Consider the following 16,394-nt stretch of genomic DNA (forward strand, 5'->3'; position numbering starts at 1 on the left):
CTGTTTAATGCCTATCTATGACGTGACATCAACAGGAAGATGATAACAACAATTACTGTGGTTTACAAAATGTTGCTGGGGGTGGAATTTATAGCCACAGGGCTATACAAGTTTCGATTGGTTGATAGGTGTAGGAATGAACCCATTTGACTGTGTGTGTGTGTGTGTGCGCGTGCGCGTACTTCTCATATGTGACAGTATTCATTTGCATGTGTTTGAGAGTTGTTTCTATAAATACAAGGTGTTGGAGATAGCAGTTAAGCAATTAAAGGAAGGAAGGGGAGATGAGCCGAAAGCTTAGAGTGTGAAAGGAAGAAGAGACGAAGCCACATTCCCACCACAAAGTGGAGAAAAAGTAAAGATTAAGAATCCATCTGGTGTCATCAATCTCTTCTTTACAATCTAACTACACAGCTCGCTGCTCTCCATTTCTATTCATCAATGAGATACATGCTAAATCATAGCGGGAAAAACCTGCTGGTCTTCGACTGTGTAGACATGATTGATTGAAGCACAGATCACCCGTAGCACTTGTCTCCCCTTACGAAGTTTCCTTTCCCACAACTCAAGACTTTTCCCAGCCACGGATTAGACGAGATGATGAGGGTCGAAGGCTCTAGTCATCGCTGATAATTCACCCATCTGTATTGCTCATATCCAAATATTTGCATGCAGCGAGTTGCTTGCCAAAGTAGGTTTCACCGCTCTGACCTACTTAAGTTGTTTTAAGCTGAGTGATGCCGGTGCAAAAGAGTTCTGACTAAGACAGGAGGCTGTGAAGAGCGAGTGCTGCTGCTGACAGGATTTATATTGCAGGTTGTTGTTCATCTTATACCAAGAAGTTGTTTTTCCCTCATTATACATATGTGACTAGTATTATTTTAATACCTCTGAGTGAAATGCATTCACGAATGTGGTGAGAACGTCCAATTTAGGCTCGATCCTGGTGGTGGGACAGCGTTGAGAAGATTGAAAAGTCTCATTGTTTTCACAGTACCTTATATGGTATGACGACTGCAGACCCACCACTGATGCCCACAATTGGCAGAGCTGTCTGTGTGGAGAGGAAGTCCAAGATCTGTGCTACTTCTGCCACCTGAAAGATTAAAACAAACAGATTTCATATTTGAATAAAAGAAGATGAAAGTGTTGCACCAGAATAACTCATATTCATTAATATAGTTTTACCAATTAGTAGTGGTCGAAAGACCAGGATGTGAAATTCATATTCAATCAAGAAACTGATTGATTGCCAGATTAACGGCCAACTAAGCACCTTTTGTTGTTTAAATCAAAACAACACTTGAAAACAACAATTTTGGCAGGCAAACCTGAACAGGCATAATACATAAAACATAATACATAATAAAATTAAAAATAAAATAAAATGAAAAATAAATGAAATAAATATAAAACATAATAACAAGTCTTTCAGATGTTTTAAAAAGGTAATGGTTTCAAAACTTGTAGAGCTCCAGTTTTGTTTTCATGTAATTATTATTGTACTACACTCAGAATTTGTATTAAAATTACTAATTGGGGAGGTCACAAAATCTGCCAACTCAACCATGCAGAGCTTTCCGCTGTGGTGACTTCTTGTAGATGGGTGACTAGCTGAAACTTGAAGGGCAACATGGTGGCAAGAAGGTCCTGGGTTCAAATCCCTCAGGAGCCTCTTTATGTGATTGCATAGTTCTCCCTGCACCTGCATGGGTTTTCTGGCTTGTGTGGTAAAACAGTTGGTGATTCTAAATTAACTATTGTTGTTCATTTTAATGGCACAGGCTTTAACCCTATCACAAACCTGACTTGGATGGATGGGTGGATGGATGGATGTTTGCAAAAGAAGAAGAATTTGACTGTGAAGTGCAAAGTTGCTCAGCTATCCAGGCATCCATGAAGGGAAAATTGTTGCATTAAAATAGCAGCAAAACAATCCAAAACAGAGCATGTAGCGGCCAAAACTTACATGTACCACTTCTACCCATGCGTGCTTCCATAGATAGTAGTAGAGTAGTAGATTCTCTATTGCCACAGTTTTCTTTGAGGTGCCCTTTGATCTGGTTTTTACTGGATGTTGTTGGAGTTATGTCAATAGTTTAATGGTAAATGAGAGACCTTGCTCTTTATTAGTAAAAGAAGATGTGCTAATAATTAAATGCAAGCTTTAATTCTGTGGTATTAACATTAAAAGGCATATCAAATAATAAGCCACTGTTTCAAGCATTTTACTTCTAATGTTTAAATGTACTCATAAAACATTTTACTTTTTTCAGCAAAATTCTTTTTAGGAGATTTCACTGATAAAACAAATCTTTGGATGATGTTTTTGGTAACTCTATGCTAGCTATACTTTTTCCTACGACTTGATTTAAGCTGAGAACAATGCCTTTTTAAGGTTAATAAATCCTTTAAAATACTGCTTTGATTTAATGCAACATCTCTTCCCTTTACGATCTGAAACCCTACCGACACCATAATTTAATTTCTGCAAAGACAGCAAGTAAAAGTAAGCATGTAGTACACGCTTGGCATCTCAATTTGTTCCTCTTTGTGATTTAGGACAGGACAGATGCTTTTTTACATAAAGTCTTGCCTCGTGCAGCTTTAGGAAATGGATCTGGGTGACTGAACACCATGACTCTGGAGAGGATGTCGGATCAGAAAACACAAAAATGCATAAATTATTCTTACCTGAGCGCCGGTACCCGAGCCCACATCATCCTCAAACACCACACCGTGCAGCTTTTCCGTTGCCATGGTATCGCAGAGACGTGTCAGCAGGTCACGAGGGTTGGTGTCATTGACCAGCACCGTTACAGGGCTGACCACTACGGGAAGGTCGACAAAGTTCTCTCCACTGAGACGACCTCTAACCTCATTCTGGTAGCTAGAGCCGCTGAACACCACCGCGACATTGATGGACGGGTGCACGAGGAGCGGCCGAGCCTGCAGAGGAAGCGGGGAGGAGATAAGGAGGAGAAGGAAGAGGAGAAGGAGGAAGAGAGGGGGCCAGGGGGAAGGAGGAGGATGTCCCCTGGGAAGGGCCATGTTGGCAGGCTACTGCCTGGAAAGGAGGGTGGGAGAAGAAGAGAAAAGGAAAGGGAAGAGAGCAGCAGTCAAATATACAAGCTGCTTTACTTTTGTGATGCTTTTGACATAATGCCTCATGATCCCTCAGTACATATCCATCCCTTACTTCCCTCTCCTGGTCTGTCTCCCTCTCTGACCCCTTTGTATGACAGTATTAGCCCTGCATTTAGACTTGTGTCGTCAGGAAAACTGTGTGTGTGTGTGTCAGAGTGTGCGTGCATGTAATCCTCCAAAATCCAATCCCCAGTGTCATGACTGTAATCACCTCTCCATCTCTATACATTTCTGATTTGGTGCACACACATAAACACACACACACACACACACACACACACACACACACACACACACACACACACACACACACACACACACACACACACACACACTGCAAGCAGGATTCCAAAACTGTCACACATGTCCTCAGCTCTCATTACTGGGATTACATTACGTTGCACCGCATTACTTCAGCCAACCTCTCTCCATGTGGTGTGATGTCATCAGACTAACCCCAGAAATGCAAGATGTGAAACTGCTATAATAACTCTTGAGTGATTTCAAATAATGCACTTATTTCAACAGCACATCGTCACTAAGGACGTTTGAAACATTGACCATTGACCTGGATTGGTATACGATTTTAATTACGAAAACGTGGGCTGTTGCCCCCCTCCCATTAAGATACAGGCAGATTAATTTTGTTTTTAATTATGTCCAATATTAGCTTAAAATAAACTGATAAAATAAAGCCACAGAACTGAAATTACATCAAATTCTTCATTTATGCAAATTGTCATTACAAGGAAGAGTAATAAAAGCAATACATATAATATAATCCAAAAGTGTTGAAATATACTCATTCACCATTTTGTTAGGTACATCTGTTCAACTGCTCAGTCACATGCCAGCAGCTCAGTGCATTTAGGTATGAAGAAATGCTCAAGGTGGCCTGTTGAAGTTCCCATTCTAAACCATGATTTAAAATGGGGAAGAAATGTCATTTAAATTACCTTGAACAATGCATGGTTGTTGGTGACAGACTGGCTGGTTTTTATCATTATAGAAAGTGCAGATTTTTTTATTGTCCCACACAATCATCTCGAAGGTTGACAGAGAATGGTACAAAAAAGAGAAAATATCAGGTGAGCAGTGGTTCTCTTGCTGAAAAAACCTTGCCTATGTCAGAGTCAGACTGCTTTGAGCTCGTAAGATGTCAAATGTTAATCAAATAACCACTCGTCACAACCAAGGTATGCAGAAGAGCATCTCTGAATGCACAACATATCGAACCTTGAAGCATCTCTCCTGTCAGCTAAGAACAGGAAAATTAGGCTACAGTTCGCACAAGCTCAACAAAATTGGACAATAGAAGATTGAAGAAACATTGCTAGGTATGATTAGTCTCAATTTCTGCCAGGACATTAAGTGGTACAGCAGGGTGAGAACTTAGAAACAAAAAAACATGATTCATCCTGCTTTGTGTGAACAGTTCAAGCTAAAAGGCTGTTGGTTTAACAGCATTTTCGATTTTCTCAACTTTAATTTTCTCGATACAGGATGGGCTCCTTAGTAACAACTGAACATTGTTTAAACACCACAGCCTACCTAAGGACTGTTGTCCATTTCTTTACGAACATAGCGTACTCATCTTCCTATGACTGGTTACAGCAGAAAAACAAGCTAGTCTCAAATTTCAAATCATCTAAAAATGGCTTCTTGAACAGTCCCAAAGAGCTCCTTTGGGATGTGATGGAACAGGAGAGTCACATTATGGATGCACAAATCAATTCAGTTCAAATCAGTTGTATTTATATAGCACCAAATCACAACAATAGTCGCATCAATGATCTATAAATTGTAGGGTATAGACCATATAATAATAGAGAGAAAACTCCAGCGGTCAAACAATGCCCTTTGAGCGAACTCTTGGCAACAGTGGGAATGAAAAACTCCCTTTTAACAGGAAGAAACCTCTGGCGCTTCCACGCTCAGGGAACAACTGTGCAGAGCAATCACAAAGAATTAAGGATGTTTGGAAGGCAAAGGGGCGTGTAACCCAGTAGTAGCAAGGTATACCTAATCAGTGTCAACCCACTGTATATCAATTGAAGAGTCATTTTTAAAAGAAAAGCCTTTTTTGAAAAGTAAAAATTTAAAAAATAAACAAATGTAAAAAACATTATATTTCTTTGTAGTTGGTCTTCTAAAATGGTCGTCGCTTTAATTAAAACCTAATGTTTGGCATGCATTCACAGTACAACTCAACTTTGCATTTGCTGTTTGAAGATCATTTCCTATTTAATCAATAACCTTGAGCCTTTGATTAAACCAGGTGGGCTTTCATATAGCAAATAAGGATCTCCACACAAACACTCAACCAGTACTTAATAGGTAGGACAGAATAGATAGCGTGTTGGTTTCATCTGCGGCCATCAGAGACACCCTGATAATTAACAGCACCTCTCAGCTTTGATTCAAAGCAACACTGGGTTAAATTTGTCCCATCTCTCCAACACACTTCATGCTCCTGGCATATCAATTATTCATCTTAATAAGTTTGTAGGCTCCTGGGTTTTAGGTGCCCATAGCAATAAATATGCAGTTTGACCCCTTGAAAGGCAATTTATCCTTATTAGATTTATTCCAGAAATAAACCATTGTGTTTAAAATGGGACTGGTGGACAATGAGACTGTTTTTCTTCAAGTTTTGCTTTATATTTGTCAGTTTTCTTTTATTTTATTGATTGTAATGGTCAGCAGTCCCACACTGGCCATTTTACTGGCATTTTCTAAGCTTCCTTGTATTTACAAAAGATCTGCGATGCTGCATGTTTTTAATTTGTGCAGCACATATTACAAAATTATTATCCAATGTCATCTGCATATTGTGACATTTTGTCACAATATGTTGACCTGTTTAGCTAGGTCAACAATTTAACAAATCCAACCTCTCCAGTTTTCTGGAGATGCCCAGAAAGCTACAGAAGGAGAAACATGAGCAGGTATCAGACCTAAAGCCACCCTCAAGTCTTTCAGCCAATCATGTTAACATTCAGTTTCTATGGCCCGCAAAGAAAAGTGTTTACTGGCTGGGCGCAGCAGCCTTTTATCTCTTGGTCAGAGAGTTGAGGTCCGTGGCGCCATTAAAAACTAATTTGAAATTCTTTCATTTTTAAAATAAAATGTGAATATTTATAATTGGAGTATATTTGTTTTCTTTATCATAAAAAACCCATACACTATTTGGATCAACTCAGTGCGGCTCGCCACGGTTTGGGGGGGTTTCCATTAGGTCATAGTACCTGGCACCAGGTACTTTCTTAGTACCTGCTCGCCAGGTGTTCCAAGAAATCAGAGCAGGTACTAAAATGTGACGTCATCAGACTGCATGCCACCGATTGGTTGGACAGTAGCCTCACTCGACGAGTCATGAGAGCTTCTCGTTCACGGAAATGAAACCGCAATTTTTTAGGCCCGACAACAAGCGAAATAGCTACAAAAAACAACGCGGTGTTCATCTGAGTGTAACGAAAAGCAGCAGGTATATTCTTGCTTCGACGTTCACCTTTTTTGTAGCGTTCGTGTCGCATATTAATGACGTCGGGGGGGGGGGGCTGGGACGCATTGCTTTCACAACAACCACGCAGGTTAGGTATCACTGGATTGTAATGAAAAAGCAATCGATCGGTGGCGAGTCAATCCGATTACGCAGTAATAGAAAAGGGGCTTTTGTTTCCAGTGAATAATTACATGTTAATGTAAATTGTTGTGTTATTTGGATACTAAAAACTAGCACTTTAGCCCCCCAAGCAGCATACTTCAACTGAAAGCCATAGACAAAGAAAAGCTGATTATATTTCAAATATGTGAAATAAAAGGCAAATAAACAAACGCATACTGACCTTCGTTAACATCTGAAGCAGAAAATGTAGGCAATATTCCTAATTATCACACATAATGTTCATTTTACAATTTGGATGTTACACAGTAAGATTAATATTGTACTGAGAGAAAATGTTATATCTTCAAGGGTAAGAGCTGTTTTTTGCGTAACATTATTAAAGCCTGTGGATCAAAAGACGTTCATATTCTGGCGCATATTTGTCATTTAAAAGAAATTACACCGCATCTCCAATAGCTAGAGGATAAAAAGGGAAAATTAGAAGTAAAATTGTGCAGCTGGATAGTGTATTAGTAAGACTACACACCTTCGGAGCAGGAGCCACAAGTTCGATTCCCACCCGGTATCTAGTAAGGGTCCTGGCTAGACCCCCCATGCAAAAAACAAACAAACAAACAAACAAACAAACAAAAAAAAGCCCTGGAATAGCGCGGCTATGTCTGCAACCTGTCCGCAGCTCGGACACAAGAATTTCACTACATGTTGTACTCTGTATAATTGTGTATGTGACAAATAAAGGTTGTTTGTTGTGAAAATTAAGAATTCTTTAACTCTTAGTTTTGCCATAACTCAGTGCTTTATGCGTGAATGTGAAATTAACTTGCAAATCTGTCATAAACTTTCATAATTTACTTTTTCATTTCCTTCTACCAGAGTGAATAATAAACTGTTTACACAATGCTTGCTGAATTTTGCTTGAAATGATATCAATTCAAGCTCACACACACAAAGACAGTAATGGGTTTAATGTAAATATACCTCAAAATGTTAAATGTGGTGGAGGGGAAACCGGAGGATAGCTGCAAAAGATGGAAATAGCCTGTGTGGATCATATGACTAGAGAGCAGGTCAAGTGTTCATTTACCAGTGTAATCTCTGGAAAAAGAGATTAGCAGTGTGTTTGTGTGCGAGTGTTCTGGGAGTACGTGTGGGTAGGAAGTTGAGGGAGTGGGTGTCTCTGCTCTAGATTGGCAGCAAGGGTATGATTATGACACACAAAGGATGTGAACATAAGAGAAGGCCACAATGTGTCTAAACTTAACACACAACAACTGACTGTGTATTGGTCTTTTTAAATGTATCACATGGCTTGTTTTAGAGAAGATACAGTCAGTGAAAGATAAATGTGAAAATGTGAAGATGTCAGACAGCAGATTGTCAGTAAGTGTGTACACACATTTTCCCAAAATCCTTGGATGTTTTGCCCTTTTTTTTAAGGTTTATATTCACATGCACAGTTCGAGCGAATGAGCATGGTAGTGCATGCACAGGTTTTTTATTATTATGGAAATTTCCAGATGGAGTGCAGCTCTTCCATGTGTGATAAACTCTCTCACTGGGACTTAGGTAGGCCTGCTTCAGCATCAACACGACAACGTGAATCCAAATTCCTCTTGCCATTCACTGTTAATAAAAAAAACAATCAAACAACTGCGAAATACAAGAACAATGAGAAGTATAAAACGAATGGTTTCTGGTTAATTTGATTATTAAACAAACAAACAAAAACTAACAACATGCCTAATATACAATGTCTCATATAAAATAATCATTGGGTTTTTTTGTTTTTTTTTGTTTGTTTTTTTTGTTTGTTTTTTACTGTTGTTGTTTTTTGTAATACTTTTGCCTAATAAGTACAGAATATTTCAAGCCTGCTGCCCTCTGAGAACTGATCAAATTAATCATAGCTAAAGTAGGAAGCTACTTTTTGTACTGAACTTTTCACCTCTCTGCTGATGCTACAATAGTGGAACAATCAAAACTCTCATGTGGCCTTTTAGCCGATTAATTGCTGCACAACCTGTCATCACAAATTAAAATGTTATTTTTCTATGTAATTTCTCTATAACAATGGGGAAAACACTGACACACATCTGAGTTCTCATAAGCCTATAAGTGGGCTTATTTCACAGTCTGCAGTAATGCTTGTTTTTAACATTATCAATCAAATACTGGACTACATGTTAAGCTGATGTGTAAGTCAGTTCTCTCTCTCAGCTGGGATATGACGGCGTCCCTCTATTCTCGAGGGGAATAAGCAGATTGGAACTAGTTGATGGGATGAGGATCATCATCATCAGAAAATTATCAGCATGCCTTGTTTGTAGGGTTCTCATAATACAAGAAATCCGAGCTCAATACTGATACCCAGGAAATTATTCAATGCTTAATACGATTTTTGATACCACAGGGGCAAAAAAAATTTTTTTTTACGTTGACGTTACCAATGGGTAGCACTGATAGCATTTTTGCCTAGCTCATTTGTTTTTGGCCACAGCCACCAGGCACTGCCTAATGATAACTTGACAGCTAATGTGGTTATTGGATAAAGATACTTTCAGCTGTTCACTTACTTCTACAGGACCTTCCACAGCAATTTGTATCTGTATGTTTAATTTGGCAAAGATTTTATACCAGATGTTCTTACTGATGCAAACATCCCAGTTATCTGGGCTTGGGACCAACACCATAACTAGGAGAACACTGGCTTGTGGTTAACACTTATGATAACTGATACTTCAGTGTTGTTGGAACACAGCATTACTGACCTCCCCTAAATTCCTCCTAAAGTGTTGTTTCATGTTGTGAAAACTACTTAAGCTGCTAATGAGGGAAGAGGCTGTGTGCTTCCCTGTGTGCAAGTGGAGGAGGTAAAAACAGCATTATTGGTATCATTACTGAGAAAAAAGGAATATCTAATCCAATAGTCATTTTTGGTATTATTGATTAGTATGTGAGAATTATAAAAAAAAATAAATAAAAGCCTTAGTTTCAAAGGTGTTGTTGAAGAAAAATGGCACTAATTAGGGAGCCTGAATTAGTGGGTAAAATTAATATAGTAAACGAACATCCTCTCATCAACATACAGCATGCACGGTGCTCTGACAGCTGCAGGAAACGTTAGGAATCTCTAGAGCCCATTTATACAGAGCTAGGGTCCAAGAAATCCCAAAATGAGCCTTTATTCTGCAGAGTTATTTCATTTCCTGATACTGATATTCTGACAGTGGAAATTCCCAGTGAATACCTGATTCAAAGAATTTTAGATGCAATATTGATTGCTCTAATTGCAACACCACTGACAAGTGAACTTAATAAACGTGATACTTTTGTTACATGAAATACTAGAAAACCTTGGGTCCTGACATTGATGTGGGTGCCACCTATGTGTTGCTGTAGACCAAGCATATCTCCCATGGTAGTATCTCTGCAACCTCACCACTGGCCTCATTAAGTGGGACAATGCCCCCGCCCAATCACACAAGTGCTCTGGAATACAGCAGAGACCCAAGGCTTTGACCCAGCTCCTGAACTCCCCAGATCCCAATCCGATCAAAAAAGCTCGATCCACAGAGACGCTGTCCTGCAACCCACAGGACAGGACATCCCACTGGATGTTCTGTCAACAACCTGGTGCCAGACACCACGGCACACTCCCAGAGTTCCCATGGCCATGCCCCAAATGGTCGATCAAAGGACAATCTAGAAAATATTTGGTACATGGTGTTGTGGCTGTTCAGTAGTGTACAGAGTGGCTATGCCCACTCTCAGAAAGACATTATGAATTGTCGTGGATTTTACATGTTTGCATCACATACAGTTTATTTGGATAAGCTATGTTTTCTTACTTGAAACAAGTAACCCTGTATTTCCGATTCTAGATTAGGCAGATAGGAATTAGCCAGTGTAAAATAGGTAAAATGATGCTTGCAGCATGACACACATCATATCCCCAATCCCCCTAAATCAGAAAGCATATCAAGCCCATGATGGCTGCCAATTTGAAACTCTGCAGCTTTGAAACTGTATAAGAGGTATGGCATTGTTAAAACTTAGGGAATATTTTGATGACACACAAATTCCACCTGTAATCTGTTGGTGTGCTCAGGATTATGAGCCAAGGTGTAAAAATGTAAAAGTTGAAAATGGAGAAGATAAAAGATTCACATCATTTACACTAAAATTGTAGTAGAAAAATATAAGTTAGAGAAATAACTACGATGGGTACCTTATGACAATTATTTTACTCCAAATACTTTGGACTAAAGCATCAAACAATGGATACCAAACCGAATAACAGCACTGTGTAACGTAATAAGACAACCAGAGCCCTTTAAGATACGTACAAGAGATTTTTATAAGTGGGATGTAAAGCGTCCCGCTTATAAGAATTTTGAGAAAAATGGCATAATTACAACCATATTAGAAGTCTACAATTCAAGTAATATTGGGCAATAGCTACATTACATCAAGAGTTAGTGGAAAAGAAAAGGAATGCAGCACTTCATGTTGAATAGAAATGGGAAAAAGAACTGGGTATGAATATTTCTGAATAGTTGCACATATGGCAAAAACAACAATCTACTACATCATCACGTAGTTGGAGAAAACACTGTTGGGAGAATTTAATAAGATTCTATATCACAACCAAACACATCAGTAACACAACCATGCTGAAGCGGTAAATGTAAATTTTTTGGTTATTATCAACATTCCGGGTTACGATATTCTATGGTCACATATGGTGTTGTGGTTAGGTAAGAGGAAAATACTGTGCCAAGAGAAGACACATATTTGTTTAAAATGTTATCAGCCTGTAAATGGCTGAAAGTAGTGAGTGAAATATATGTTATGGAGTAATTGACTCATAAGATACCACTCCATGAGGAACTGTGTTGAGAGAAACGGAAGAAATGGACCATGTTCACATGATAATGACAAGGTGAAGGCTGAAATACTGATGTCACAGAAACAGACTGCAGAGACAAAGTAAATCAGGCTGTTCGTGGGGTGATGTGGTGATTTTTATTGGTTTGTTTTGTTACTCTCCGTTCTTTTGTGTATATCTGAAAGGAAAATGAAGTGTTAACAAAAACATGGCTGCCAAGTGAAAAGACTTGAAGGACTCAGTCATGTGCAGATTATTGAGAATCCACTCAATGAAGCACTTCCATTACCATTTCCTGAAGTAACAGCTATGTATATGACCAATAACTGTCCACTGGGCACAGCCACTCTGTCAACATCCTTTCCCTTATCCCTTATCCCTTCATTCCTCCCTCTGAATGACTTAAAGAAGATAAGTTGATATGTGAGCTCTCTCATCCTCATGTTCGCATACAGTTACTACAGCCAATCAGCCTTCCACATACAAACCAAGCTCACAATATGAATAAATTAGTGTGTCATGCTTAACTTCTGAGCTTATTATAAAACACATCACATGTCTGCCACTTAAAATTATCATAATAAGGATTTTAACGGCTAGCTTCGGAGCCTCATTTCTCAGTAGGTTCCCGATTTCGCACATAAAGATTTGACAGCTTTAAAAGGAAATCGTTGCAAGCCAGATGTATCGGCAGACATGACTGACGCTGACATGGTAAGAGCGCGTCTAAATCTGTTTAGCCCTCAGCTGCTCAAATGTATAGCAATCAAAATCTCAGAGACACCCAATCTGCATGCCACACCTTCTTAAAAGAGACACTGTCACTCTCACAAAACCATACATGAAATTGTATAAATATTTACATAAAAAGATTTGTCAAAAATCACAAGAAATATTACAGTAGTATGGAACTTTTAGGGTCCTCTTGTGGCCTAAACCCCCAAAAAGGAACCACAGCGGTAACTGTTCACAACACAAACTTTGTAATGTAGTGTTTTACTCAACCTTTTTCAGAAGAATTATAGTATTTCAGAAATACTTTATTTTATTATTACTTCTGTTTGTACTTGTTTAAAATGTCTCTTGCCACACTGTGGTCCTCATATTGGTCAAAGACCCCTGAGTACCACTGGTCAAGTAAAAATCATGATAATACATTATTAACATACATTTTATTTACTTTCCAGGAGCTTGTGATCTATTAAATTTGTCTGTAGAACTCTTCCAAATTCAGAGATGCCATGCTGAGAACAGGTGTATATATATATATAGCTCAAAAACCATATGCCAGCATTGTATTTATAGACCCAGTGAATCAATATTAATAGAGCAGGAAAAAAACATTTTATTGTCCGATTAAACATCTTGTGGCCGTCAAATTAAATTTGTGAGCTTTCGGAGGGCCTCAAACCCCTGTTTGGGGAACCACTAGCCTGTGGACTAAGTAGTTTTAAACAAACTATGCTAGATTGTGCTGCTCCACGATAAACTGAATGCAAACTGGAGCAGAAAGCCTCTGTCACTAATGTAGAAGAATGAGTCTCTACCTACGGCTTATGACACAAATCAATGAGCATTACCAAATAAGTGACACAGCAGCAAGACTCTGCAAGTGAAACATTCATAATCCATAAGTAAATGAGTCATTTTGAGGAAGCTTGCATACAGGTGGGGAGGAATTGCACACACACACACACACACACACAAGTACGCACATACAAATACACAGAAACACATGCACACGCACATGCACATCTACAAAGCCGCTAACCGCCAAACCCCAGAGTGAAAAATGCTAATATGTCCTCTTACAGTATTTCTTCTTATAGTAACAACTGGCTGCTCTGTTTCTGTCAGCAGCAAACGGGAGCTTTCTCTCAAGGAAACTCTTCACTTATCATAGTATTCCTGCATCCATGCAGTGTGTCTACACTCTCACTTGCTCCAAGCTTTCCTCCAATCTTGTATCTATCTGTTGCCCCACATACATCCCTGTCACTTCTATTTTTCTGTCAGAGGATCAGATTAAGAGACATGAGTGTCAGCGAGTATGTGTGACTTGCAGACTTACCTGTGCTTTCTGCTCTGGGTGAACTCCTGCTGCTCCATCTTTTCCCAGATGTTTTCCTCCAAGTGTCTTTTTCTGTTGCTTTCCTTTTCACCTGCTTTGCACCTGCCTCTCTCTCCTCGCAGCACCTGTAGGAGTATGCATTTAGACCAAGTCTCCGCGTGAGTGCAAGCCCGAGCAGGTTATCAGTGCTTCTGTGTCTGTGAGTGTATTTGGCAGCTTTGGATGTCTGCACACTCCCCTGGAGGACTTCACAACGTGACAGTAAGTGTATGTGATATCCCCGATTTTCCAAAAATCTCTCTTTGAAACTGCTCGACTTCTCCTCTCACTTCTCTCCTTCTCCTGTTCTGCATGTGTCACAGTCAACGCATTCGCAAGTGGTCATGAAGGTGAAGACAGGACATCAAAGTGGGACAGGAAAGGAAAGTGAAGGAGAAGGAGGGTGAAAGAAGACGAGAGGTGTGGGAGCCCCTAGATGAGCAGCAAGTCTGTGTGTGTGTGTGTGTGCGTTTGTGCGAGTGTGTGCATATGTGCATAAACCCACTGTGTTTAGCTCTCTGTCTATATCCCTCAGGCTTCCCGCTGTTCAGATGAGAAGAAAAGCAAAAGAGGAGGGGGGAGAGTGATAAAATGCCTCTTCAGTGAAAGGGGCACAGACGCCGGTAACACTTCAGCAGAAGAGACGGTGACGCTTCCCCGCCGTCTTTTCCTTCCTCCCCCCCTCCGCCTCCTCGTTCTGTTTTTCCCTCTCCCTGCTCAGGAGTGAGAAACATGACAGATCCATGGGAAGTTAATAAATCTCACAGACAGATAAGGTAGGGTCCTGTGCACGCATCTGCATCTTTGAAGCAAAAGTTTTTCCCTCCTCCAGTCCAGTTATCAGTTCCCTCAGAGATGGTACTCCACAGTAAGGGATCCCCCTCCCCAGTGATGATGACTCTGCTCAGGTCCTGTGCGATCAGAAAGGGTGAGGAAAGAAGGATAAGATTTGTGTTGGCTTGCCTCCCCCCCTCGCCCTCTTTGCCATATGGATGAGAGGTGATCCAGATGTTGGCTGATGGTGGGAGCGTCTGGAACACGGAGAGAACAGCGGGGCAGATGGCAGGTCTGTGGGGTCGGGCCGGCTGTGCACTAGCAGGTCCTCATCCTGTTGCACTGATTTTTTTTTTTCCACCAGAGTTTGTCTCTCTCTCTTTTTCTCTCTCAGCGTTGTGCTGCCGCTCATCTGCCTTTGCTGCCACACCAGTAATCCTGCTTTCCATTTCCTCTATAACTCCATCTTTTCTGTATCTCTCTCTCTATCTCTTCTCACTCCATCACAGGAGGGGCTGCCTGTGAGTCCTGATAATAATGGTGTGAGGATTTAGCCTGCCTCCCTTCCTCTCCTCCCTCTCGCTCACTTCAGACCAACCCCTCCTCCTCTCCCAGCCCACTTTTGCTCCCGTTTTCTCGGTATTATTCACCTTCATCCTGTCACATATCCTGTCGTCTTTTCCCTAATCACCTCAGTGTATAGCTCAGTCACTTCACTCCCTCCTTTGCTTTTCCCCCCGCTTTCCCTTCCACCATCAACAGGTCCAAAATGAATCCCATCACAGTTTTGTTTCCTGGTCAGGAGCCCAGAGCCTGTGCCTGTTGTTTATCAGTGGGAATACAGTTTTAAAATGTCAATAAGCCAACACACCACCATAAAAGCCCGCAGCTTTTAAACAAGCATATAAAGTGTTGAAGCAAATACTCCAGTAAAGGGACTGTACACCTATTTTAGATTTGTTCAGTTTAATTACCAGCCGTACTGCTCAGGTGGTGAAAATAATTGAAAGAGGGTTTTTTTTTTTTAACTGTCTGGAGTCCTGCAAATTTAAATGAATGCAAATATTCCAAGTAGCAGAGAAAGCAAATCTTTGCTTTGTAATATTTGCATGAAGACCACAAGAGTGCATAGTCTGTGTCTGTGTATAATCAACTCATGAACCAGCTGTACAGGCATTAGCTCGTAACATATGGACACACTGTAGGTGGGTGAAGTGTTTTTGATATCAGAACCCACCAGGGAATCCAGCTTTGTCTTCCAGTATCTCGCTTTTTGTGTTCCCATCTCATTATGTTCATGAAGTAAATTCACAGAGCTGCAGAGTAAGGATTTGTTTTCTAGTTTTCTTAGCTTTCAAACCAGCCTTAATGAACGATGCTATCGGTTTGGGGCTTTTTTTTTTCTTTTCATAACTATCCGAAATGTGTGGAGCAGCTCCTCGTTATCAATATTAACTGAATAAAAGAAGTGGCCAAGAAAAACATTTGGATATCATTTTTCTACTTGTTCCCAGATAAATGTTTTTATATAACTTTAAAATATATATCTATGAATTCAACTACATAAATATATTTGCTTAGTATTGCAAACGCATTGCATATACAGACACGCTGCTGTTGGAAAATGTGCAAACCATTAAAAGGCTCCAAAATCTGACAAGTGCACACCTGAGTAAAAATTGTTTTGCTACTATTGCTCAGTTTGAGTTGGCTGTCAAAGCTGCCTTTCTGTCAGATTTTCCCTCAGTTTACTTTCCTATCCCACTTTTATGTTCTGTCTTCACCTTTATAACCACTGTCAGGTGGAATTACAGGCAAGGTGTCATTCGGCGTCTGTGCAGTGACGG

General features: G+C 40.0%; 1 protein-coding gene across 1 annotated transcript in view; it reads right to left on the reverse strand.

Annotated features, from left to right (window-relative positions):
- Positions 1 to 15,054, reverse strand: part of LOC134633718 (glutamate receptor ionotropic, NMDA 2C-like) — a 63,274-nt gene extending 48,220 nt beyond the window's left edge. Inside the window, exons 1-4 of the mRNA XM_063482707.1 lie at positions 14,279 to 15,054; positions 13,735 to 13,859; positions 2,695 to 3,067; positions 998 to 1,096 (exon numbers count right to left, since the gene is read on the reverse strand). Of these exons, the coding sequence (XP_063338777.1) occupies positions 998 to 1,096; positions 2,695 to 3,051 (456 nt within the window). The 5' untranslated portion in view covers positions 3,052 to 3,067; positions 13,735 to 13,859; positions 14,279 to 15,054. The remainder of the gene's footprint in view (positions 1 to 997; positions 1,097 to 2,694; positions 3,068 to 13,734; positions 13,860 to 14,278) is intronic.
- Between the last annotated feature and the right edge of the window lie 1,340 nt (positions 15,055 to 16,394).

Source organism: Pelmatolapia mariae, linkage group LG8 (assembly GCF_036321145.2).
Source record: "Pelmatolapia mariae isolate MD_Pm_ZW linkage group LG8, Pm_UMD_F_2, whole genome shotgun sequence".
Taxonomy (NCBI): Eukaryota; Metazoa; Chordata; class Actinopteri; order Cichliformes; family Cichlidae; genus Pelmatolapia; species Pelmatolapia mariae.